We start from the raw sequence: 23,644 nt of genomic DNA, 5'->3' as shown, positions 1-23,644 counted from the left end.
AATGCGGGGTCCGGGGAGAGCGGATATAGTGAATGCGGGGTCCGGGGAGAGCGGATATAGTGAATGCGGGGTCCGGGGAGAGCGGATGCAGTGAATTCGGGGTCCGGGGAGAGCGGATACAGTGAACGCGGGGTCCGGGGAGAGCGGATACAGTGAATGCGGGGTCCGGGGAGAGCGGATACAGTGAATGCGGGGTCCGGGGAGAGCGGATACAGTGAATGCGGGGTCCGGGGAGAGCGGATACAGTGAATGCGGGGTCCGGGGAGAGCGGATACAGTGAATGCGGGGTCCGGGGAGAGTGGATGCAGTGAATTCGGGGTCCGGGGAGAGCGGATATAGGGAATGCGGGGTCCGGGGAGAGCGGATACAGTGAACGCGGGGTCCGGGGAGAGCGGATATGGTGAATGCGGGGTCCGGGGAGAGCGGATACGGTGAATGCGGGGTCCGGGGAGAGCGGATATAGGGAACGCGGGGTCCGGGGAGAGCGGATATAGGGAACGCGGGGTCCGGGGAGAGCGGGTATAGTGACTGCGGGGTCCGGGGAGAGCGGATATAGGGAACGCGGGGTCCGGGGAGAGCAGATATAGTGAATGCGGGGTCCGGGGAGAGCGGATATAGTGAATGTGGGGTCCGGGGAGAGCGGATATAGTGAATGCGGGGTCCGGGGAGAGCGGATATAGGGAACGCGGGGTCCGGGGAGAGCGGATATAGTGAATGCGGGGTCCGGGGAGAGCGGATATAGTGAATGCGGGGTCCGGGGAGAGCGGATATAGTGAATGCGGGGTCCAGGGAGAGCGGATATAGTGAATGCGGGGTCCGGGGAGAGCGGATATAGGGAATGCGGGGTCCGGGGAGAGCGGGTATAGTGAATGCGGGGTCCGGGGAGAGCGGATATAGGGAATGCGGGGTCCGGGGAGAGCGGGTATAGTAAATGGGGGGGTCCGGGGTTTAGTAACACTTTCATGCAGAGATTGTCATTAGAACTGTTCTAACTGGTTGCTCACGTTGAATTGCAGTGATGTGATTGGTCGATGTTTGCTCATTTTATATTCTTCTTTTGTAGCTGCAAAAGGAGACAAAGTTGCAAACAGATGTCCTTTGTGCCATGAAAACTTTTCTCCCGGAGAAGAGGTAATATTCATTATTTTTATCATATATACTATGAAAGGTGTTCCTACTTTACCAAAAAACGTGATCTCCGCCTTTCCTGAATCCATTGACAGTAAATAAGTGGATCCCTTCAGCACAGATTGGCCATGTTGTTCGTACATTAACCCTAAATGACCCCCCCCATCTGTATTTGTGGGTTTTTCTACTCTTCTGGACAGGCAGCTGACAATCCAAGACTCCTCCCCATTCAGGACCCGGCCTGAACATTTGTACATAGCCAATGTAGAAAGCAGAGCTGTGGGAGGGGGTCAGCAGGCTCCACCCACAACAGAAAACTACAGGAGGGGGCGAAGACAAGACCAGTCACCCTGCACAAGGAGCAAGAGCAGAGCTGTGGGAGGGGCCCAGTACAGAAGGGGGTGGAGACCAGACCAGTCAGCCTTTACAGTGGTGACATCATTACTGTGCTGTACATAGCCTGTGCAGAGAGCAGAGCTATGGGTGGGGGCCCAGCAGGCTCCACCCAGTACTGAAAACTACAGGAGGGGGTGGAGTCAAGACCAGCCGCCCTGCCCAAGGAGAGAGTGCAGAGCTATGGGTGGGGCCCAGCAGGCTCCACCCACCACAGAAAACTACAGGAGGGGGTGGAGGCAAGATCAGCCACCCTGCACAAGGAGAGAGAGCAGAGCTGTTGCAGGGGCCCCTTACAGGAGGGGGCAGAGATGAGACCAGTCACTCTGCACAAGGAGAGAGCAGAGCTGTGGCAGGGGCCCCTTACAGGAGGGGGCAGAGATGAGACCAGTCACCCTGCACAAAGAGAGAGAGCAGAGCTGTGGGAGGGGCCCAGTACAAGAGGGGTGGAGTCAAGACCAGTCACCCTGCACAAAGAGAGAGAGCAGAGCTGTGGGAGGGGCCCAGTACAGGAGGGGGCAGATACAAGACCAGTCACCCTTCACAAAGAGAGAGAAGGCAGAGCTGTGGGAGGGGCCCAGTACAAGAGGGGTGGAGTCAAGACCAGTCACCCTGCACAAAGAGCGAGAGCAGAGCTCTGGGAGGGGCCCCTTACAGGAGGGGGCAGAGACGAGACCAATCACCCTGCACAAAGAGCGAGAGCAGAGCTCTGGGAGGGGCCCCTTACAGGAGGGGGCAGAGACAAGACCAGTCACCCTTCACAAAGAGCGAGAGCAGAGCTGTAGCAGGGGCCCAGCAGGCTCTACCCAATACAGGAGGGGGCGGAGACAAGACCAGTCCCTCTGCACAAGGGGAGAGAGCAGCAGTGAGCGGTCTTTATACCAGGAAGTCTCACACTAGATGACGGCGCAGATCTGGAAGAAATACACAAAGATCACCGAGATTCCAGAAGAAGACACACGATAGATGGATTTACACAATATTTGTTTTGCAAAAAAAAAACCAAATAAGACAAAAAAAGGAGCAGATGAGGGTGACTTGAGGGTGACTTGAGGGTGACTTGAGGGTGACTTGAGGGTGACTTGAGGGTAACTGCCGCTTGCCCAGCCCCGAGTTTTCTCCACAATGGCAGTTGTAGGATGCCAGTATTGTGTTTTATGATTCAGTTTCAATGCAGAGACAATGTAAGGTGGTTTATGTATCTCTGCACAAGCTGCTCGCTGGAGTTTACTGTAATGAATAGAAGGGGGGGTTGGGTGGGGGGGCGGGGTTTACCCTCTGGGCCCCCCATTTTAGAACTCAATATTTCTTTCCCTGGTTTTGGTAAGTGATCTCAGCGCAGCACCTGTATTAAAGGACACAGAGTTATAATTTCACATAAAGGCATTCTGTGCTCGGCTCGGCTCCTCCCCCCCGCTTGGATTCCAGCGTCGCCTTCATGTCGTGTGCGTTTCTGTAATGGGGAGCGGGAAGCGAGTGCGAGGGGGGAAGCGAGTGCGAGGGGGGAAGCGAGTGCGAGGGGGGAAGCGAGTGCGAGGGGGGAAGCGAGTGCGAGGGGCTTCTCTTTGTTACGTGATATTTCATTCCAGAGGACAGATTAAATGGAAGGGCCCTCGGCAGAGAGGGGAACGGGTTCATGTTCCGGCTTTTACAGTAAATATATTTTAAGAAGAAAAAGAGCGATAGAAAAGGTCGTTAGTTGGCCGACCCGAGAGTAAGCCGACGCTGGGCGGTGCCGGTCCAAGTAACCCATGGAGCAATTAAATCCTCAGGAGCCGAGACAAAGACGTGGCCGGGGGGGCCGAGACTAAGACGTGCCCCGGGGGGGGCTGAGACTAAGACGTGCCCCGGGGGGGGCTGAGACTAAGACGTGCCCCGGGGGGGGCTGAGACTAAGACGTGCCCCGGGGGGGGCTGAGACTAAGACGTGCCCCGGGGGGGGCTGAGACTAAGACGTGCCCCGGGGGGGGCTGAGACTAAGACGTGCCCCGGGGGGGGCTGAGACTAAGACGTGCCCCGGGGGGGGCTGAGACTAAGACGTGCCCCGGGGGGGGCTGAGACTAAGACGTGCCCCGGGGGGGGCTGAGACTAAGACGTGCCCCGGGGGGGGCCGAGACTAAGACGTGCCCCGGGGGGGGCCGAGACTAAGACGTGCCCCGGGGGGGGCCGAGACAAAGACGTGCCCCGGGGGGGGGGGCCGAGACAAAGACGTGCCCCGGGGGGGCCGAGACAAAGACGTGCCCTGGGGGGGCCAAGACAAAGACCTGCCCCGGGGGGGGGCCCGAGACGAAGACGTGCCCCGGGGGGGCCGAGACAAGGATGTGCCCCGGGGGGGCCGAGACAAGGATGTGCCCCGGGGGGGCCGAGACAAGGATGTGCCCCGGGGGGGCCGAGACAAGGATGTGCCCCGGGGGGCCGAGACAAGGACGTGTGCCCCGGGGGGCCGAAACAAAGACGTGAGCCCCGGGGGGCCGAGACAAAGACCTGCGCCCCGGGGGGGGGGGGCCGAGACGAAGGACGTGCCCCGGGGGGGGCCGAGACGAAGGACGTGCCCCGGGGGGGGCCGAGACGAAGGACGTGCCCCGGGGGGGCCGAGACGAAGGACGTGCCCCGGGGGGGGCCGAGACAAGGACGTGCCCCGGGGGGGGCCGAGACAAGGACGTGCCCCGGGGGGGGGGCCGAGACAAGGACGTGCCCCGGGGGGGGCCGAGACAAGGACGTGCCCCGGGGGGGGCCGAGACAAGGACGTGCCCCGGGGGGGGCCGAGACAAGGACGTGCCCCGGGGGGGGCCGAGACAAGGACGTGCCCCGGGGGGGCCGGGACAAGGACGTGCCCCGGGGACAAGAGTGATTGAATGATTCCTATATCACTGTATTGCACTCAGGCTGAATAAAGAACACAAAGTGCGCTCCCTTTTTTGCCTTCCTCTGGATCAGCTGTGGGTGGAGGATTAGAACTTTTTTTTCTTTTTTATAACTTTTTTTTATATCTTCTTCTTTTTTTTTTTTTTAATGGTTGAACTGGATGGATTTTTGTCTTTTTTCAGCCAGACTAACTATGAAAAAGAGTCCTGTCCAATTTCCGAGCAGTGCAGTCCGGTTCAGATGTGGATTAAAGGCTGCTGACCTCTATGAGAACCGCATATGTGTGAACAGGATAATCCTGTCCTGAACCCGATGTAAACCTGATCTGAATCGCTGAACAACTACTCTGTCAATTAGCTGTGAAACCGGAGCTTCAAACGTGTGAATCCGCTCTACGGCCCCGTTCACACCATACGTGCAGAAAAACTGATGGAAACTGATGTGCAGATTGCACTTGCAGAGACATCCGTTTTCACGCGCGCTGCCATGAGTTTTATAGGCGTTGTGGATTCCTGCGCAGAAAACAACCTGCGTGTGATCCCAGTGTTGTGGTGTGAACAGGGCACATAGACAACCATTGATTTTGTTGTGTCCTTGCAGAACGCGGGCAGAAAAACTGACGTCTCGGCACCGTGGTGTGAATGAGCCCTAAACTGTATATTACCATTTATACAGAAATCTTCATTTCTGTGCTGAGCTCATGGCAGAGCAGATACAGCGTCTGTGTACACGGGAGGGCTGGGCAGCACCTGCTATGGTCCCTCGTTTATCAGCAGAGGGCTTGGCGTGTTTATATGTACTAACAGCGTGTAGTGGAGACTATTGTGTCATCTCCCTCCACCCAGCAACTCCCATCATCCAGCCTCGGCCAGCAACTCCCATCATCCAGCCTCGGCCAGCAACTCCCATCCAGCCTCGGCCAGCAACTCCCATCCAGCCTGGGCCAGCTCTGAGCGCCACACCTTCATTAACCGCTTCCCCACCGCACCATAGTAGGAGTACTGCTACAGGGCGGCAGGGCTGCGCAAAATCACATGTGTGTGTTTGTATACAGTTGCAAGAAAAAGTATGTGAACCCCTTGGGATTACGTGGAGTTTTGCATGAATTGGGCATAAAATGTGCTCTGAACGTCATCGAAGTCCCAACAATAGAAGAACACAGTCTGCTGAACATAATACTACACAAACATTAGATGTTGCCATGGTTTAATTGCACATAACATGTAAACATTCACAGCGCAGGGAGGAAAAAGTATGTGAGGCCCGAGCTTAATGACTTCTCCCAGAGCTAACTGGAGCCAGGAGTGAGCCAACCTTGACTCCAATCAGTGTGATGATATTGGATGTGTTGCTGACACCTGTTTTGGGTTTACTGGTTTCAAGAAGCACTGTCTGATGTGAACCATGCCTCGCAGAAAAGAGCTCTCAGAAGACCTACCATCAAGAATGGTTGACTTGCATGAAGCTGGAAAGGGTTACAAAAGTATCTCCTTGAGCCTTGATGTTCCTGTGTCCACGGTAAGACAGACTGTCTACAAATGGAGAAAGTTTAGCACTGTTGCTACTCTCCCTAGGCGTGGTCGTCCTGTAAAAATGACTGCAAGAGCACAGCGCAGAATGCTGCATGAGGTAAAGAAGAATCCCAGAGTGTCAGCTAAAGACCTACAGAAATCTCTGGCACATGCTAACATTTTTGTTGACACATCTACAATAAGGAAAACATGAAACAAGAATGGAGTACATGGGAGGACACCACGGAGGAAGCCATTGCTGTCCAAAAAGAAGATTGCAGCACGTTTGAAGTTTGCAAAAGAGCTCCTGGATGTTCCACAGCACTACTGGCAGAATATACTGTGGACAGATGGAACCAAGATTGAGTTGTTTGGGAAGAACACACAACACTATGTGTGGAGAAAAAAAGGCACAGCACACCAACATCAAAACCTCATCCCCACTGTGAAACATGGCGGAGGGAGCATCATGGTTTGGGGCTGCTTTGCTGCCTCAGGGCTGGACGGATTGTTGTCATTGATGGGAAAATGAATTCCAGAGTTTATCAAGACATTTTGCAGGAAAACGTACGACCATCTGTCCGCCAACTGAAGCTCTGCAGAGGATGGGTGATGCAACAGGACAATGACCCAAAGCATACAAGTCATTCAACAAAACAATGGCTGCAACAGCACAGAATACGCCTTCTGGAGTGGCCCAGTCAGAGTCCTGACCTCAACCCCATTGAAATGCTGTGGCATGACCTTAAGAGAGCGATTCACACCAGACATCCCAAGAGTATTGCTACACTGAAACAGTTTTGTGAAGAGGAGTGGTCCAAAATGACTCCAGATCGTTGTGCAGGTCTGATCTGCAACTACAGGAAATGTTTGGTTGAGGTTATTGCTGCCAAAGGAGGGTCAACCAGTTATTAAGTCCAAAGGTTCACATACTTTTTCCTCCCTGCACTGTGAATGTTTACATGTTATGTGCAATTAAACCATGGCAACATCTAATGTTTGTGTAGTATTATGTTCAGCAGACTGTGTTCTTCTATTGTTGTGACTTAGATGACGTTCAGAGCACATTTTATGCCCAATTCATGCAAAACTCCACGGAATCCCAAGGGGTTCACATACTTTTTCTTGCAACTGTATATGTGTGTCTGTGTGTGTATATATATATATATATATATAATTTGCATTTCTGGATAGGGGGAGCATGCACCGCCCTACCTGCAGCCACCATTGGCGGCTAGGGATGTCAATCATCGGGTCACGTTGTGATATTTCCCACCCGGCGATCGTCGAGGAAAGCTGACAGTGGAGAGACCTGTATGTAAAGACAGATCTCTCTTTTGTCAGCAAGGACATGCTGCCTTGTATCTCTGCACAGCATGTCTCCCTAGTAACACAGCACACAGTTAACCCTTTGATGGCCCCAGATGTTAACCCCTTCCTACGCAGTGTCAGTACAGTCAGTGCTTTGTATTAGCACTGATCACTGTATTAGTGTCACTGGGGGTGTCATTGGCAGTTAGCCCCCCCCCAGTGTCAGAATGCCCACCGCAGTCCCGCTATAAGTCGCTGATCACCGCCATTACTAAGATTCCCAGTCTCTATACCGCCATTTGTAGATGCTATAACTTTCACATAAACCAATTAATTTACACGAATTGTATTCTGCTCCGTGTCTTCGCTAAAAAAAAAAAATCCATTTGGCCTAAATTTATGACTTAATTTGATTTTTTTTTAAATGTTTTATTGCAAAAAGTCAAAAATATTTAGTTTTTTTTCCAAAACTATCGGTCTTTTTTTGTTTATAGAGCAAAAAATAAAAACCGCAGGGGAGCAAATACCACCAAAAGAAAGCCCAATTTGTGGGGAAAAAAGGACGTAAATGTAATTTATGGTCACCGTTGCATGGCCGCGCAATTGTCCATCAGATTAACGCAGCGCCACGATCCAAAAATCTTTGCTTTAGTTACTGTCATGTAAATGTATTGGGGGCGAGGAAAGTAGGAGAGTGTTTTGGGGAACAAAAAAACTTTTTTTTTTTTTTCTAAAAATGTGATTTCTTTGGCACCTGATGTGGATATTTCCAGCCATGTTCCGCGGTGTACATGTGACCTGGACATGTGACATATGTTCTGTGTGCTTGCAGACCTGGAAAGCCCACCTCATGGGGAAAGATGGGTGTAAGACGAATCCTCGCAGGACGCTGGCCCTACAGAGAACACAACAAGTACCGCAGCAAGGTAGGGGAACTCCTCTTGTGGATAAAGTGAAATGAAAGAATAACAATCATGTCATACATATCTGCTCTGTAATGCTTTTGCACAACCGGATCCTGCTCTCGGGTCCCCCGCTGGCGCCCGTGGCCCCTCCCTCCAGCCAAGTGACCCCAGTGCAAGCAGCTTGCTACGAGGGCATCCGAGCATGCTTGCTCCTGAGCCGCTGCTGTGCATGTCCATTCACACGCAGAGCCGTGGAGAGGTCCTGAGCCGTGGAGAGGTCCTCATTGGCTGACTGGTTGTGATTGACAGTGGCTCCCACTGCTGTCTTAGCCAATGAGGAGGGAGAATTCCCAGAGAGCTCTTGTGCACATCACTGGATCATAGTGGGGTTCAGATAAGTTTTGGGGAGGGGGGCAGAGCGGACTGGGGAGACCTTCTGGTAGCCACAGCAGCTGGGGAGACCTTCTGGAAGCTGCAGCAGGCGGGGGAACCTCCTGCAAGCCACAGCAGGCGGGGGAACCTCCTGCAAGCCACAGCAGGCGGGGGGGGGGAACCTTCTGGAAGCCACAGCAGCCCAGGGGGGGACCTTCTGGAAGCCACAGCAGCCCGGGGGGGAACCTTCTGGAAGCCACAGCAGCCTGGGGGGGACCTTCTGGAAGCCACAGCAGCCCGGGGGGGGACCTTCTGGAAGCCACAGCAGCCCGGGGGGGGAACCTTCTGGAAGCCACAGCAGCCTGGGGGGGAACCTTCTGGAAGCCACAGCAGCTCGGGGGGGAACCTTCTGGAAGCCACAGCAGCTCGGGGGGGAACCTTCTGGAAGCCACAGCAGCTCGGGGGGGAACCTTCTGGAAGCCACAGCAGCCCGGGGAGGAACCTTCTGGAAGCCACAGCAGGCAAGGGGAACCTTCTGGAAGCCACAGCAACCCGGGGGGGGGGGACCTTCTGGAAGCCACAGCAGCCTGGGGAGGAACCTTCTGGAAGCCACAGCAGGTGGGTGGAACCTTCTGGAAACCACAGCAGGCGGGGGGAACCTTCTGGAAGCCACAGCAACCCAGGGGGGGGGGGAAACCTTCTGGAAGCCACAGCAGGCGGGGGGAACCTTCTGGAAACCACAGCAGGCAGGGAGGAACCTTCTGAAAGCCACAGCAGGCGGGGGAACCTCCTGGAAGCCACAGCAGGCGGGGGGAACCTCCTGGAAGCCACAGCAGGCGGGGGGGGAAACCTTCTGGAAGCCACAGCAACCCGGGGGGGGACCTTCTGGAAGCCACAGCAGCCCGGGGGGGGACCTTCTGGAAGCCACAGCAGCCCGGGGGGAACCTTCTGGAAGCCACAGCAGCCCGGGGGGGGGACCTTCTGGAAGCCACAGCAGCCCGGGGGGGGAACCTTCTGGAAGCCACAGCAGCCCGGGGGGGGAACCTTCTGGAAGCCACAGCAGGGAAGGGGAACCTTCTGGAAGCCACAGCAACCCGGGGGGGGGGGGGAACCTTCTGGAAGCCACAGCAGCCCAGGGGGAGACCTTCTGGAAGCCACAGCAGCCCGGGGAACCTTCTGGAAGCCACAGCAGCCCGGGGAGGAACCTTCTGGAAGCCACAGCAGGTGGGTGGAACCTTCTGGAAGCCACAGCAGGCGGGGGGAACCTTCTGGAAGCCACAGCAACCCAGGGGGGGGGGAAACCTTCTGGAAGCCACAGCAGGCGGGGGGAACCTTCTGGAAGCCACAGCAACCCGGGGGGGGGGGAAACCTTCTGGAAGCCACAGCAGGCGGGGGGAACCTTCTGGAAACCACAGCAGGCGGGGGGAACCTTCTGGAAGCCACAGCAACCCGGGGGGGGGGGGGGGGGAACCTTCTGGAAGCCACAGCAGGCGGGGGGAACCTTCTGGAAGCCACAGCAACCCAGGGGGGGGGGAAACCTTCTGGAAGCCACAGCAGCCCAGGGGGAGACCTTCTGGAAGCCACAGCAGCCTGGGGGGGAACCTTCTGGAAGCCACAGCAGCCCAGGTGGAACCTTCTGGAGGCCACAGCAGCCGGGGGAACCTTCTGGAAGCCACAGCAGCCCCGGGGGGGGGGGAAACCTTCTGGAAGCCACAGCAGCCGGGGGGAACCTTCTGGAAACCACAGCAGGCGGGGGGAACCTTCTGGAAGCCACAGCAACCCAGGGGGGGGGGAAACCTTCTGGAAGCCACAGCAGGCGGGGGGAACCTTCTGGAAACCACTGCAGGCGGGGGAAACCTTCTGGAAGCCACAGCAGCTATTGCTGAGTTACTCTCACCACATTCCCTCCCATTCTTAAAGATCCGGCTACCTTTTGTAGCCCTCAGAGCTCTGTGATTGAAGGAGACCGGGTCAGGTGACTTTGATAGAGCGTCCAATGAATTCTCTTGTGTTTTACCAGCTTCAGCGGCCTAAAGCAAGTGCAGCACAGAGCACATTTGTTTAGTTTTTGGTTTTTTTTGTTTTTTTTGGTTTTTTACAGCCATACAGCTGCTTTGATCCCCTTTGTTCAGCGGCTGTGCTGCCTGCGCTGCCTGACTGACTTTACTTGCAATCTCAGAAATAGAACTTCAGTTCTGCTTTACCTTTGGCACCAAAGCCCCGCCCCCGACTTGTTCCTGGAATTGTTGGGTGTTGGCAGTGAGCGGTTGAAGTGTCTGCAGCAAACCACATGAAGGCGGTTGTGTCCGCGGCGCCCGTGTTCAGGCCGTGTCACTGTCTGCAGCCTGATCTCCGCGCTTCGGGGATTCACCGCAGAGGAATATTCGCTGAATGTCATCCTCATCCTTCCATGAAGAGTTTCAGAGCAAATCACGAATATTGATAAAGGGGGGCCACAGCGTAATCTGATTCCCGTTTATTGTGGTCGCTGGAAAGTTTCATCACCCGCCGCCTTGAACCCCGGGGAAAGAAAAAAACACTCCCTTGTAATGGGGCTGCCCCCTCCCTCCGCACTGCAATGGTGGGGGGGGGGAAACTAAATTATATTTACCTGATGCCATGCTCCCACTTGGTCCCTCCAGGCTGTAAGCCCGGTGCCCCCGGAGCCTCTTCTCCCCTACACTCTAGCAGTCAGATGCTCCCTGATGCCATAAAGACCAGTGCAGAGCCCATAGCCCTGCATTGGATGTGGGGACACCGAGGAACAGGCCACTGCCGGCGTCTACAGCTAGGTGGTTCTATCGGGATCAAGTCCACCAGGGACCGCCTCTCTGCCCTCTTCTCTTCCCCTTTTCCTTATATACCCAATGAAGAATATATTTGTACCCCCCTACGCCCTCCACCTATCTGTGTCCTTCCCTGGACCTTAGTCATACCTCCTTTTTACACTCCTATATATCAAAAATACAGAAAGTTGGTGGTCGCCGGATATCCCCTCTCTAGGGTGCTAAAGTTTGTAACACACCAACAGATGGCATCACAAGGCTGCACACACAGTCACAGGGAGCACCGACCTTCATAAGTCAGTGTGCCAAAAGACATCATCCTGTACGTCGGTAGCTGTGCAACTGGTGCTATTCTGAGAGAAAGACTAAGCAGGACCCAAAACATTGTGCCTATCTGTGTAGTAGCACCATCTACTACAGTGGTCTCCAGCAGCCCATCAGGACTCATTGGCGTGCACTTCCCGCACTGGCCTCATTGGCGTGCACTTCCCGCACTGGCCTCATTGGCGCGCACTTCCCGCACTTGCCTCATCGGCACGCACACCCCGCACTGGCCTCATTGGCGTGCACTTCCCGCACTGGCCTCATTGGCGTGCACTTCCCGCACTGGCCTCATTGGCGCGCACTTCCCACTGGCCTCATTGGCGCGCACTTCCCACTGGCCTCATTGGCGCGCACTTCCCACTGGCCTCATTGGCGCGCACTTCCCACTGGCCTCATTGGCGCGCACTTCCCACTGGCCTCATTGGCGCGCACACCTCGCACTGGCCTCATTGGCGCGCACACCTCGCACTGGCCTCATTGGCGCGCACACCTCGCACTGGCCTCATTGGCGCGCACACCTCGCACTGGCCTCATTGGCGCGCACACCTCGCACTGGCCTCATTGGCGCACACCTCGCACTGGCCTCATTGGCGCGCACTTCCCGCACTTGCCTCATTGGCGCGCACACCTCGCACTGACCTCATCGGCGCACACTTCCCGCACTGGCCTCATCTGCGCGCACTTCCCGCACTGGCCTCATCGGCGCGCACACCTCGCACTTGCCTCATCGGCGCGCACACCTCGCACTTGCCTCATCGGCGCGCACACCTCGCACTTGCCTCATCGGCGCGCACACCTCGCACTTGCCTCATCGGCGCGCACACCTCGCACTTGCCTCATCGGCGCGCACACCTCGCACTTGCCTCATCGGCGCGCACACCTCGCACTTGCCTCATCGGCGCGCACACCTCGCACTTGCCTCATCGGCGCGCACACCTCGCACTTGCCTCATCGGCGCGCACACCTCGCACTTGCCTCATCGGCGCGCACACCTCGCACTTGCCTCATCGGCGCGCACACCTCGCACTTGCCTCATCGGCGCGCACACCTCGCACTTGCCTCATCGGCGCGCACACCTCGCACTTGCCTCATCGGCGCGCACACCCCGCACCGGCCTCATCGGCGCGCACTTCCCGCACTGGCCTCATATTGGCGCGCACTTCCCGCACTGGCCTCATTGGCGCGCACTTCCCGCACTGGCCTCATCGGTGTGCACTTCCCGCACTGGCTTCATTGGCGCGCACTGGCCTCATCGGCGCGCACACCTCGCACTGGCCTCATTGGCGCGCACACCTCGCACTGACCTCATCGGCGCGCACTTCCCGCACTGGCCTCATGGGCGCGCACACCTCACACTTGCCTCATGGGCGCGCACACCTCACACTTGCCTCATGGGCGCGCACACCTCACACTTGCCTCATCGGCGCGCACCTATTTTTTTATTTATTTTTTTTTATAGCGACCCCGGGATCTCCGCTTGCAGGCATTTGCCTGGCTACCCCAGCATCCCTTCAGACAGGCTCAGGACTCACAGAAGCAAACGCACATTTTGCCACATGAAAAAACGGGTGACAAACGCAGCAAAACGTGCAACTCGCACCACCCCACACTGTCCCGTCCGCTGCTCTGTCACATGTAGTGCAGCCCAGGGGCGGACTGACCATTTAGAAACTCAGGCACTGCCCGAGGGCCCGGGGTCAGTAGGGGGCCCCATGAGATGCCCCTGGTACCTTTTTCATAGGCTTTTTTGAGTTTGGGCAAGGACACAGGGGCCCCATGATCCCCTATTGCCCGGGGGCCCCATGAGTTGTCAGTCCACCCCTGGGGCAGCCCATTGATATCATCAGGCTGCCCTATGCGTGTCATCGGGAAAACGAGCCTAAAAACCGTGCGCCCCCACGACTCTCGGTGTGAATGGGGCCTGAGCGTGAATTCTTTTTTTTTTTTTTACTTTTACACAACGAGGCTCCATTCACATCTGGGTGTTTCCGAACGCACGGCGAATGGCGCAGAAAATGCGTGCTTTGTGGTGCGTTTCAGAAAAACGTCTCAAATGTGCATCGTGTTTGTGTTGTCACTACATGTTAGGCACCCCAAAAACTGCGGTAAAACACCCAAAAAAGTTCTGGGGCGATTGTTGTGTGTATGGCGGCCCGTTCAAGTGAATGGGCTGCCCTATGCGTGACGCGTGAAAATGCTCAAAAACACCCAAAACAAACGCACACGGGAAGGTGAGAGATGTGAGCGCGGCCTGACCACTGAGTGTCTCCATCCGCTCCCTCCTGTGTATTTGTATAAAGAGGGCCATACACTATGCAATCTGATTGTACAATTTCCTTCCAGAACCATGGAATAGGAGGACCCGCCTGAGCAATCCATTCACTCTGTGTCCAATCACACGTGCCCTCGTACTACACTGCTGATGGGAGAGCTAATGAAGATTGTACAATCAGATTGTGTAGGAAGTGGGTGGGCGGTAGTATTGTAATGAGGGAGGTGTGGTCCAGAATGGTGAACACGCCCTCTTCTGTGATGCAACAAGGAAGTGAAGGCTTCTGGGAGATGGGCGTTATTCCATTTGATTCTCACGAACTGTCATTTTTTTTGTTTCTTTCAGCGGGACTGAAGGGAGGATCGACCGTCACTAAAACCGGGATCCCGGGAGCCAAGCAACGACCCTCCATCACCGGCAGTAAGATTCCGGCCCCGAGGGCCGGCCTCAATAAAACTGCAAACAAACCGCAGCCGAAGCGATGACAGGGGGGACGCTGATCCACCCCTCCACCGAAAATGCAACCGACCACGAGCCACGGAAGCCGCGCTTTTCCTGTCACCCGTCACCGGAGATCGTGTTTCTATCGTTCGCCTCTTACTAGGCTCACCTGATTGTGAGATTTATTCGATATAATCGTATTTTATAGGGTGTGAGATATTTATTCGGTGATGAGCGATCTCTCGGAGCGAAGTCTTTGTGTATCAAGAATGGAAGGTGTTTCTCGACCAATCACATCCTTGCTTTCATTTACAAAGCACAGGTAGAATCTCCTCCCCTTGTTCTTTGTTTCTATATGTTTTTTATATATAAATTACCGCCCCCCATGGAGATCCAGGCGAGAGAATCCACAGCAATGTGCGATTTATAGGTACGTGCTGTTCGGTCAGTCTTGTGATTCACTTACAGCCCAGCCAGGCGGGAGGTGACACCACCATTTCCTGGTTCAGCTGTGCGACTTGTTTCCTGCCGGATGATGAACCGATAATGGGACGATGACATTTGGAGTCCATTCAGCAGGAAGTCGACACTTGAAACCGAAACGTTAAACTAGGAAATAGAAATGTCACCTGACCTGGCTGCTGTGTGTGGCAAAGATGTGTAAATCTCAGGACTGGCTGGACAGATCTACACGTCCGTTTGGTGGATAAAGAGTTCCTATGTGTATAAGGAGGTTGTGATCCCGACTTTGAAATCCTGAGACTTGCAGTGAAGTCGTGCGATTTCCAAGCCGGATGTCATTCCAACCTGCAAGAGATCTGCGCAGACGTCTGTGCAAGTCGCACCAAAAGCAGCTCAAGAAATCGGCGCAACTCCGCCCACATCAGAACCGCACCGATGTGACCGCTATAAATGCAGACGATAGGGTGAGACTTGGCATGCGATTTTCAAATCCGCATGCCAAGTGCAGCCGGGGTCTTAAAGTGGAACTCCAGTCTCAACCTAACTCCCCCCCCCCCCCATACTAACTAACCTGTGTAAAGGTGTAAATACACTCCAGTCACGTGATCCCCTGTGCCAGTGGCTGCAGGGGAGAAGAGGGAGCACCGACAACAGATGGGAGCCTATGGAGAACTCTCCATCCCCAGGCGTTAGGCAGTAGGCAGCAGATGGGATTGTTTCCACGGCAAGCCTGCCGAACGCTACAAGTAAACGGGGAAGTGCCGTGGTCGAGGCACGGTGGTCTTCAACGCTTGCCACTCCGCTCTGTTCTCACAGAGGTTCCCCTCTATAGTGTCCCAGGACCCCAACTCAAGGAGTGATGTAACATCCGTCCCGACCAGAACAAGTCCCTGTCCCTTCCTAACCTCCCTTCCCCCCATTTATGCCATATATAGCACTCAGTACTTGCAAGATCTGGATGGCCATCTTTGGAATACAATGTGTCCAAATAGACACAGGCTTTCCCAAGATGGCGCCCAGAACCCATAGCAGAGGACATGTTAGACCTATGCCAGGCTCCCCTCTAGTGCCAATAGTAAATGACCGTCAAGTGATCGCTTTCTTTCCTGGGAACAGAAGATGTTTCTCACATTGGAAGGATTCCCTCTCATTTCCTGCTGAGTCTACAGGAGACGTAAAGGGAAATCTTCCTAATATGAGACTGCTCCTGAGAAATGACAAAATGCCTCCAGAATGGAACAAACATCTTTTGTCTTTGGATATATATGATAGTTGTGTCTTTAAATACATTACTTAGTCTTCCAGCTAGTGCTTTGGCCATTTCTTTTCCATACATCATACTCTTGGCATCAATAACGGGGTCAAGAATCCTCAAGGTTCCCCCAGCCTACCATTTAAAATGTTCTAACCAGAATTCTTCAGAAGAGTATGAAGGAAGGTCAAATGTTTGTGATCTGGGAAAGGGGTCTGAAGGACTCCTGTATGAGTTGACCAACATGGGAGTGGATCCTTCTAGAAAGCAGGCTCCCCCAAGGCTCCCCCTTGGATTCCCATGCATCCAGTAGGAATGCAGAAAGAATAGATCATAAGAGAAGAGTTGGGAAAGCCTGCAGCTTTGGGACCGTCCAGTGCTTGGAGGTCTTCTACCAGAAGAAGTTCTCGAACACAGTGTGAGGAATCCTGGCCAAGTATGGCTTACTGAACAGAGGAGTATGAAGGAAGGTCAAATGTTTGCGATCTGGGAAAGGGGTCTGAAGGACTCTTGTATGAGTTGACCAACATGGGAGTGGATCCTTCTAGAAAGCAGGATCCCTTGTACGCCCCAAGGCTCCCCCTTGGATTCCCATGCATCCAGTAGGAATGCAGAAAGAATAGATCATAAGAGAAGAGTTGGGAAAGCCTGCAGCTTTGGGACCGTCCAGTGCTTGGAGGTCTTCTACCAGAAGAAGTTCTCGAACACCATGTGAGGAATCCTGGCCAAGTATGGCTTACTGAACAGAGGAGTATGAAGGAAGGTCAAATGTTTGCGATCTGGGAAAGGGGTCTGAAGGACTCTTGTATGAGTTGACCAACATGGGAGTGGATCCTTCTAGAAAGCAGGATCCCTTGTACGCCCCAAGGCTCCCCCTTGGATACCCATGCATCCAGTAGGAATGCAGAAAGAATAGATCATAAGAGTTAAGAAAGCCTGCACCTTTGGGACCGTCCAGTGCTTGGAGGTCTTCTACCAGAAGAAGTTCTCAAACACCATGTGTTCAGGAAGCCATACTTGGCCAGGATTCCTCAGGAGTACGGAGAGAGGTGCGTACTCTCAGGCCTTGGTGTGTAGGCATTGTCAACAATTTTTGTGGTCTGGTAAAGAGGTCCAAAATGACTCCTTTTATGAGTTGACCAATGTGGGAATGCATCCATGACTGACCGTCTAGATAGCAGGATCCCCAATAGGCCTTAAAGTGTCCCCTCTTTGGGTATCTGTACCTCCAATAGGAATGTTGGTAGAATAGGTCATAAGAAAGGAGACTAAGGTCTGCCGATTTGGGACCATCCAGCCTTGGTGGTATTCCACCAGTACAATAAGGAGGAAACTCTCCTTTGCCCATAGTAGACCCTTAAATCCTGCTGTTGACTTTAAACCCACCCCGGAAGAATAGCACAACCTGATTGGCAGTTACAAGCTTGCGGTTCTTGCGGTGCGGCATGTTTTATGATGCCGTACTGCGACACCGATCGCCATCATTGAATTGGCCCTTTATTTTATTTATATTGTATTTATTTGATTCTAACTTTATTAAAGATTTTTTTTTTTTTTAAATCCCATTTTTGATGATGATCTAAGCAAAGCCGATCAATGTATTCTGATTGACATTGGTGTCCAAAACTGTCCTCCTAACGTGTCCTCCGTCCTCTATCCCCTCTCCTCACCTCCCCTCCTCCTGTGTGAAAAGCATCTGAAAGGCTCGGCCCGCTGACATTCCAGCTCTTATTGAAGGATGAATGTGCCGTAAATGTATGTGTGATATAGGCAGCTGAGACCGTCAGAGTATATGTGTATGCTGGTGCACCAAGCTGGGTCCCCGCTGTCCTGGATGGGGCCAATGCAGTGTTCACCAGAATAGGAATCAGCTTCTGAGCTGCAGCCAGCATGACTTGCCATCAAGTAAGGGCGGAGAAATGCTCGCTTGCTTCCACAGTGTTGATCCCCTGCTGGATGGATCAGCGAGGCGTCACTGACGACTAACTTTCCTCCAGCGAGGCCGTGATCGCCCACTCATCCAGCCAGTGAGGAAGCAGCACCATGGAAGGAGACATGTATCTTCTCTCCACTTCTTCATGATTTTGTCTTTGGAGAGTCCTCACCAGCCATGGGCACTGTGCCCACACCTAGTGACACTGAATGGAGCGCTCCAGATTTGTGAGACGCAGATCAGAAATACTAGGCGAACATGGCGTTACACTGCGTTGACCCGAACGTTGCAGTGCAGCATAATGAGCCGCTGCCACAGTTCTCACAGATGCTCTACAGGACCAATCTGAGGGCCGTAGTCCTTCTATTATGGTAGCATTTCACCTGTCTGTGGCTAGGACCCAGCCTGGATCCCATCTAATAGTAATCAGATCTTTGCTCCTTCACCTTACTCCATACCAGATGATTGAGACAGACAAGCAGAGATGTTTGCCCAGCCTGCTGGAAAATCCTCAGGTCAGATATCCACACCTTGGAATGCCTGCTGTACATATTTCCATCCCCTACACCACGGGTGGTAAACTGGCGGTCCTCCAGCTGTTGCCAAACTACAAGTCCCATGAGGCACTGCAAGACTTACAGTTACAAGCATGGCTCCCAAAGGCAGAGGCATGATGGGACTTGTAGTTTTGCAACAGCTGGAGGGCCGCCAGTTTGACACCCCTGCCCTAGAACAACCTTTGTCAACCATTTTATCCCAGAGGAACCCTTAAAATAATTTTTCAGGATTTGGGGAATCTTTACTATAACCAATTTGAGGAGTCGATGGCAAAAATACCCCATGAGGTAGAACGCCACCTGCCCAGGCAGCTACGAAGGTAATTGGTGTCATGCTGCTGGCTTCAGCGAGTGGCATTAATCTTGCAGCTACGCAGACAGCATCAAATGGAAGGTCAACCAACCACAGCTCCAGGAACCCCTAGCAAGCTCTAGAGCAGCCTTTCTCGACCTTTTTACCAGAGAGAAACCCCTAAAATATGATATACAGTGGGGATCAAAAGTTTGGGCACCCCAGCTAAAAATTTGTATTAATGTGCATAAAGAAGCCAAGGAAAGATGGAAAAATCTCCAAAAGGCATCAAATTACAGATTAGACATTCTTATAATATGTCAACAAAAGTTAGATTTTATTTCCATCATTTACACTTTCAAAATAACAGAAAACAAAAAAATGGCGTCTGCACAAGTTTGGGCCCCCTGCAGAATTTATAGCATGCACTGCCCCCTTTGCCAAGCTGAGACCTGCCAGTGTCATGGATTGTTCTCAATCTTCGTCTGGGAAGACCAGGTGATGTCAATCTCAAAGGTTTTAAATGCCCCGACTCATCTGACCTTGCCCCAACAATCAGCACCATGGGTTCTTCTAAGCAGTTGTCTAGAAAACTGAAACTGAAAATAGTTGACGCTCACAAAGCTGGAGAAGGCTATAAGAAGATAGCAAAGCGTTTTCAGATGTCAATATCCTCTGTTCGGAATGTAATTAAGAAATGGCAGTCATCAGGAACAGTGGAAGTTAAAGCAACATCTGGAAGACCAAGAAAAATATCAGACAGAACAGCTCGCAGGATTGTGAGAAAAACAATTCAAAACCCACGTTTGACTGCACGATCCCTCCAGAAAGATCTGGCAGACACTGGAGTTGTGGTCACTATTCCACTATAAAGAGATACTTGTACAAATATGGTCTCATGGAAGAGTCACCAGAAGAAAACCTCTTCTACGTCCTCACCACAAAAATCATCGTTTGAACTTTGCAAATGAACATATAGACAAGCCTGGTGCATTTTGGAAACAAGTTCTGTGGACCGATGAGGTTAAAATTGAACTTTTTGGCCGGAATGAGCAAAGGTACGTTTGGAGAAGAAGGGGCACAGAATTGAATGAAAAGAACCTCTGTCCAACTGTGAAGCATGGGGTTGGATCAATCATGCTTTGGGGTTGTGTTGCAGCCAGTGGCACAGGGAACATCTCACGAGTAGAAGGAAAAATGGATTCAATAAAATTTCAGCAAATTTTGGATGGTAACTTGATGCCATCTGTGAAAAAGCTGAAGTTAAAGAGAGGATGGCTTCTACAATTGGATAATGATCCTAAACACACCTCGAAATCCACGGGGGATTACATCAAGAGGCGTAAACTGAAGGTTTTGCCATGGCCTTCACAATCTCCTGACCTCAACATCATTGAAAATCTATGGATAGACCTTAAAAGAGCCGTGCGTGACAGACAGCCCAGAAATCTCAAAGAACTGGAAGACTTTTGTAAGGAAGAATGGGCAAAGATACCTCAAACAAGAACTGAAAGACTCTTGGCTGGCTACAAAAAGCATTTACAAGCTGTGATACTTGCCAAAGGGGGCAGTACAAGATATTAACTCTGTAGGGTGCCCAAATTTTTGCAGACGCCATTTTTTTGTTTTCTGTTATTTTGAAAGTGTAAATGATGGAAATAATTTTAGTTTGGATGCCCAAACTTTCCATCCCCACTGTAGGTCTTGGGGAACCTCTACTAAAACCAATTCCTTTGGGGACAGTGGGAAACATGTCTGTTATATAGGTGGTCAGTAGGAAAAATGCAACCCTACAGTGTTGGTGAGAATGCCACACTTGCATGTTAAAATGATCATTGCAATCACGCTGTTGGCTTTGCCAAGTGGCACATTGGTCCTGGACTTTGCAATTGCTATGAAATCGGAGATCAATCAGCCACCGCTCAAGGCGCCCTTACTTTGGGGGTCAGTGGGAAGAATGTCCCTTACATTGGGGGTCAGTGGGAAGAATGTCCCTTACATTGGGGGTCAGTGGGAAGAATGTCCCTTACATTGGGGGTCAGTGGGAAGAATGTCCCTTACATTGGGGGTCAGTGGGAAGAATGTCCCTTACATTGGGGGTCAGTGGGAAGAATGTCCCTTACATTGGGGGTCAGTGGGAAGAATGTCCCTTACATTGGTGATCAGTGGGAAGAATGTCCCTTACATTGGGGGTCAGTGGGAAGAATGTCCCTTACATTGGGGGTCAGTGGGAAGAATGTCCCTTACATTGGGGATCAGTGGGAAGAATGTCCCTTACAAGAAGGCTGTTGGGTTGAGTCATCCCCTGGTTTCCTATGTCTTGGGACAGTCCAATAGTGAGCTCTACCCGCCCTAATGCCGGCCTCTGTTCCTGTCTGCCGGGGGATTTTGGGTGACCCAGTCCACCTTCATGTGTCTCGGGCCCCTCCTAATACATTCTCCATAATATAAAAATAAATAAATCTCCAGAATGGAGAGTGGGACCCCCGTAGTAGTCACAGCAGCAATCCAGATTGCCATTCCCACCAATAGATTCCATGAGAGATGTAAGAATCTGGAGGGCGGTATAACCCGCCATCATCCACCAAAGACTGAAATCTCGATTTTTGGGTGGATTGGCCCCTTATAAAGGAATCCCGGCGGATTGTGTTCCTTGAACCCCATTTCCTGGAACATCACCGGTTCCCTGTCTAGAAGCCGACCTGTGTAGTAGGAGAGTCCTGAGAGTAATCGGTAATTGTCCGTGAACTGATAACCGACCGCAGGTCACATGATCGATCTATCCAGTGCTGGAATGAATATATGCCGCTTTCAGGAAGTCCACCAATCACGTCATTGCATGGCTTCGGCTTGCTTAGAACATTTCTGTGTGCTCTGATGTAATATATATTGCATGTAAGCAAATGTAAATTCATTATAAAATAAACGTATATTTTTAAGGAAAGAATTGTATCGTCTTCACTTGGCAGCAAATCGCATCGTGCCGATCTGTGGAGTCAAACGGGGCGCTTGGCAGGCGGTTACCATCCCTGACTCCTTTCTCTGGATTTTCTGATCTGCAAACCTGTCACAGATCAGACTCTCCTTCATTGGTGCGATCTGTCCTTGACCGTGCCTGGGCTGAGATCATGTCATCAGTCTGCTGCGGGCAGGAGGAAGCATTTCCCCAGTCTCCTGTCCCTCAGTGATCAGACTGCAACATTGTAAGGTGAGAGGTTGCAGCAGGGGCAGATCTGTGTCCGATGTTTGTGAACACAGCCAAGAACTGCAGAGGCTGAAATATTCATCTAGTCTAGAGGAGATTTAAAGCACAATAATACTTGCCTTGTTCCTGCTCCCCTGACAGCTAGCAAGCTCCTCCTCCACACTGCTTCAATGTAGGTTGCCCCCAGCTAAAAGAGATGAAGGCTCCTAGATTGTAAGCTCCCAGGATCAGCCCCTCCCTCTTAGATTGTAAACTCCCAGGATCAGGCCCTCCCTCTTAGATTGTAAACTCCCAGGATCAGCCCCTCCCTCTTAGACTGTAAGCTCCCAGGATCAGCCCCTCCCTCTTAGATTGTAAGCTCCCAGGATCAGGCCCTCCCTCTTAGACTGTAAACTCCCAGGATCAGCCCCTCCCCCTTAGACTGTAAGCTCCCAGGATCAGCCCCTCCCCGTTAGATTGTAAGCTCCCAGGATCAGCCCCTCCCTCTTAGATTGTAAGCTCCCAGGATCAGCCCCTCCCTCTTAGATTGTAAGCTCCCAGGATCACCCCTTCCCTCTTAGATTGTAAGCTCCCAGGATCAGCCCCTCCCTCTTAGACTGTAAACTCCCAGGATCAGCCCCTCCCTCTTAGATTGTAAGATCCCAGGATCAGGCCCCTCTTAGATCGTAAGCTCCCAGGATCAGCCCCTCCCTCTTAGATCGTAACCTCCCAGGATCAGCCCCTCCCTCTTAGATTGTAAGCTCCCAGGATCATCCCCTCCCTCTTAGATTGTAAACTCCCAGGATCAGCCCCTCCCTCTTAGATTATAAGCTCCCAGGATCAGCCCCTCCCTCTTAGATCGTAACCTCCCAGGATCAGCCCCTCCCTCTTAGATTGTAAGCTCCCGGGATCAGCCCCTTCCTCTTAGATTGTAAGCTCCCGGGATCAGCCCCTCCCTCTTAGATTGTAAACTCCCGGGATCAGCCCCTCCATCTTAGATTGTAAGCTCCCGGGATCAGCCCCTCCCTCTTAGATTGTAAACTCCCGGGATCAGCCCCTCCCTCTTAGATTGTAAGCTCCCGGGATCAGCCCCTCCCTCTTAGATTGTAAACTCCCGGGATCAGCCCCTCCCTCTTAGATTGTAAACTCCCGGGATCAGCCCCTCCCTCTTAGATTGTAAGCTTCCGGGATCAGCCCCTCCCTCTTAGATTGTAAGCTCCCGGGATCAGCCCCTCCCTCTTAGATTGTAAGCTCCCAGGATCAGGCCCCTCCCTCTTAGATTGTAAACTCCCAGGATCAGCCCCTCCCCCTTAGACTGTAAGCTCCCAGGATCAGTCCCTCCCCCATAGATTGTAAACTCCCGGGATCAGCCCCTCCCTCTTAGATTGTAAACTCCCAGGATCAGCCCCTCCCTCTTAGATTGTAAGCTCCCAGGATCAGTCCCTCCCCCATAGATTGTAAACTCCCGGGATCAGCCCCTCTCTCTTAGATTGTAAACTCCCGGGATCAGCCCCTCCCTCTTAGATTGTAAACTCCCAGGATCAGCCCCTCCCTCTTAGATTGTAAGCTCTCAGGATCAGCCCCTCCTATCCCTCTTGTATTGATCTGTATTGTCTCCCATTATATTGTACAGCGCTGAGCACACTGTTGGCGCCAT

General features: G+C 52.8%; 1 protein-coding gene across 2 annotated transcripts in view; it reads left to right on the top strand.

The window, feature by feature from the left end:
* LOC149428315 (centrosomal protein of 104 kDa-like) overlaps nucleotides 1-21,750 on the top strand; it is a 59,197-nt gene extending 37,447 nt beyond the window's left edge. For both annotated transcript variants that reach the window (XM_089667520.1, XM_089667519.1), the window contains 3 exons: nucleotides 1,064-1,131; nucleotides 8,040-8,133; nucleotides 14,212-21,750. In XM_089667520.1, coding sequence (XP_089523646.1) covers nucleotides 1,064-1,131; nucleotides 8,040-8,133; nucleotides 14,212-14,351 — 302 coding nt within the window. In that variant the 3' untranslated portion in view covers nucleotides 14,352-21,750. The remainder of the gene's footprint in view (nucleotides 1-1,063; nucleotides 1,132-8,039; nucleotides 8,134-14,211) is intronic.
* The last annotated feature ends 1,894 nt before the right edge of the window (nucleotides 21,751-23,644 follow it).

Source organism: Staurois parvus, unplaced genomic scaffold, assembly GCF_062004578.1.
Source record: "Staurois parvus isolate SC_StPar_1 unplaced genomic scaffold, SC_StPar_1.0 ptg003322l, whole genome shotgun sequence".
NCBI classification, from domain to species: domain Eukaryota; kingdom Metazoa; phylum Chordata; class Amphibia; order Anura; family Ranidae; genus Staurois; species Staurois parvus.
This window is presented reverse-complemented; position numbering and strand designations above follow the sequence as displayed.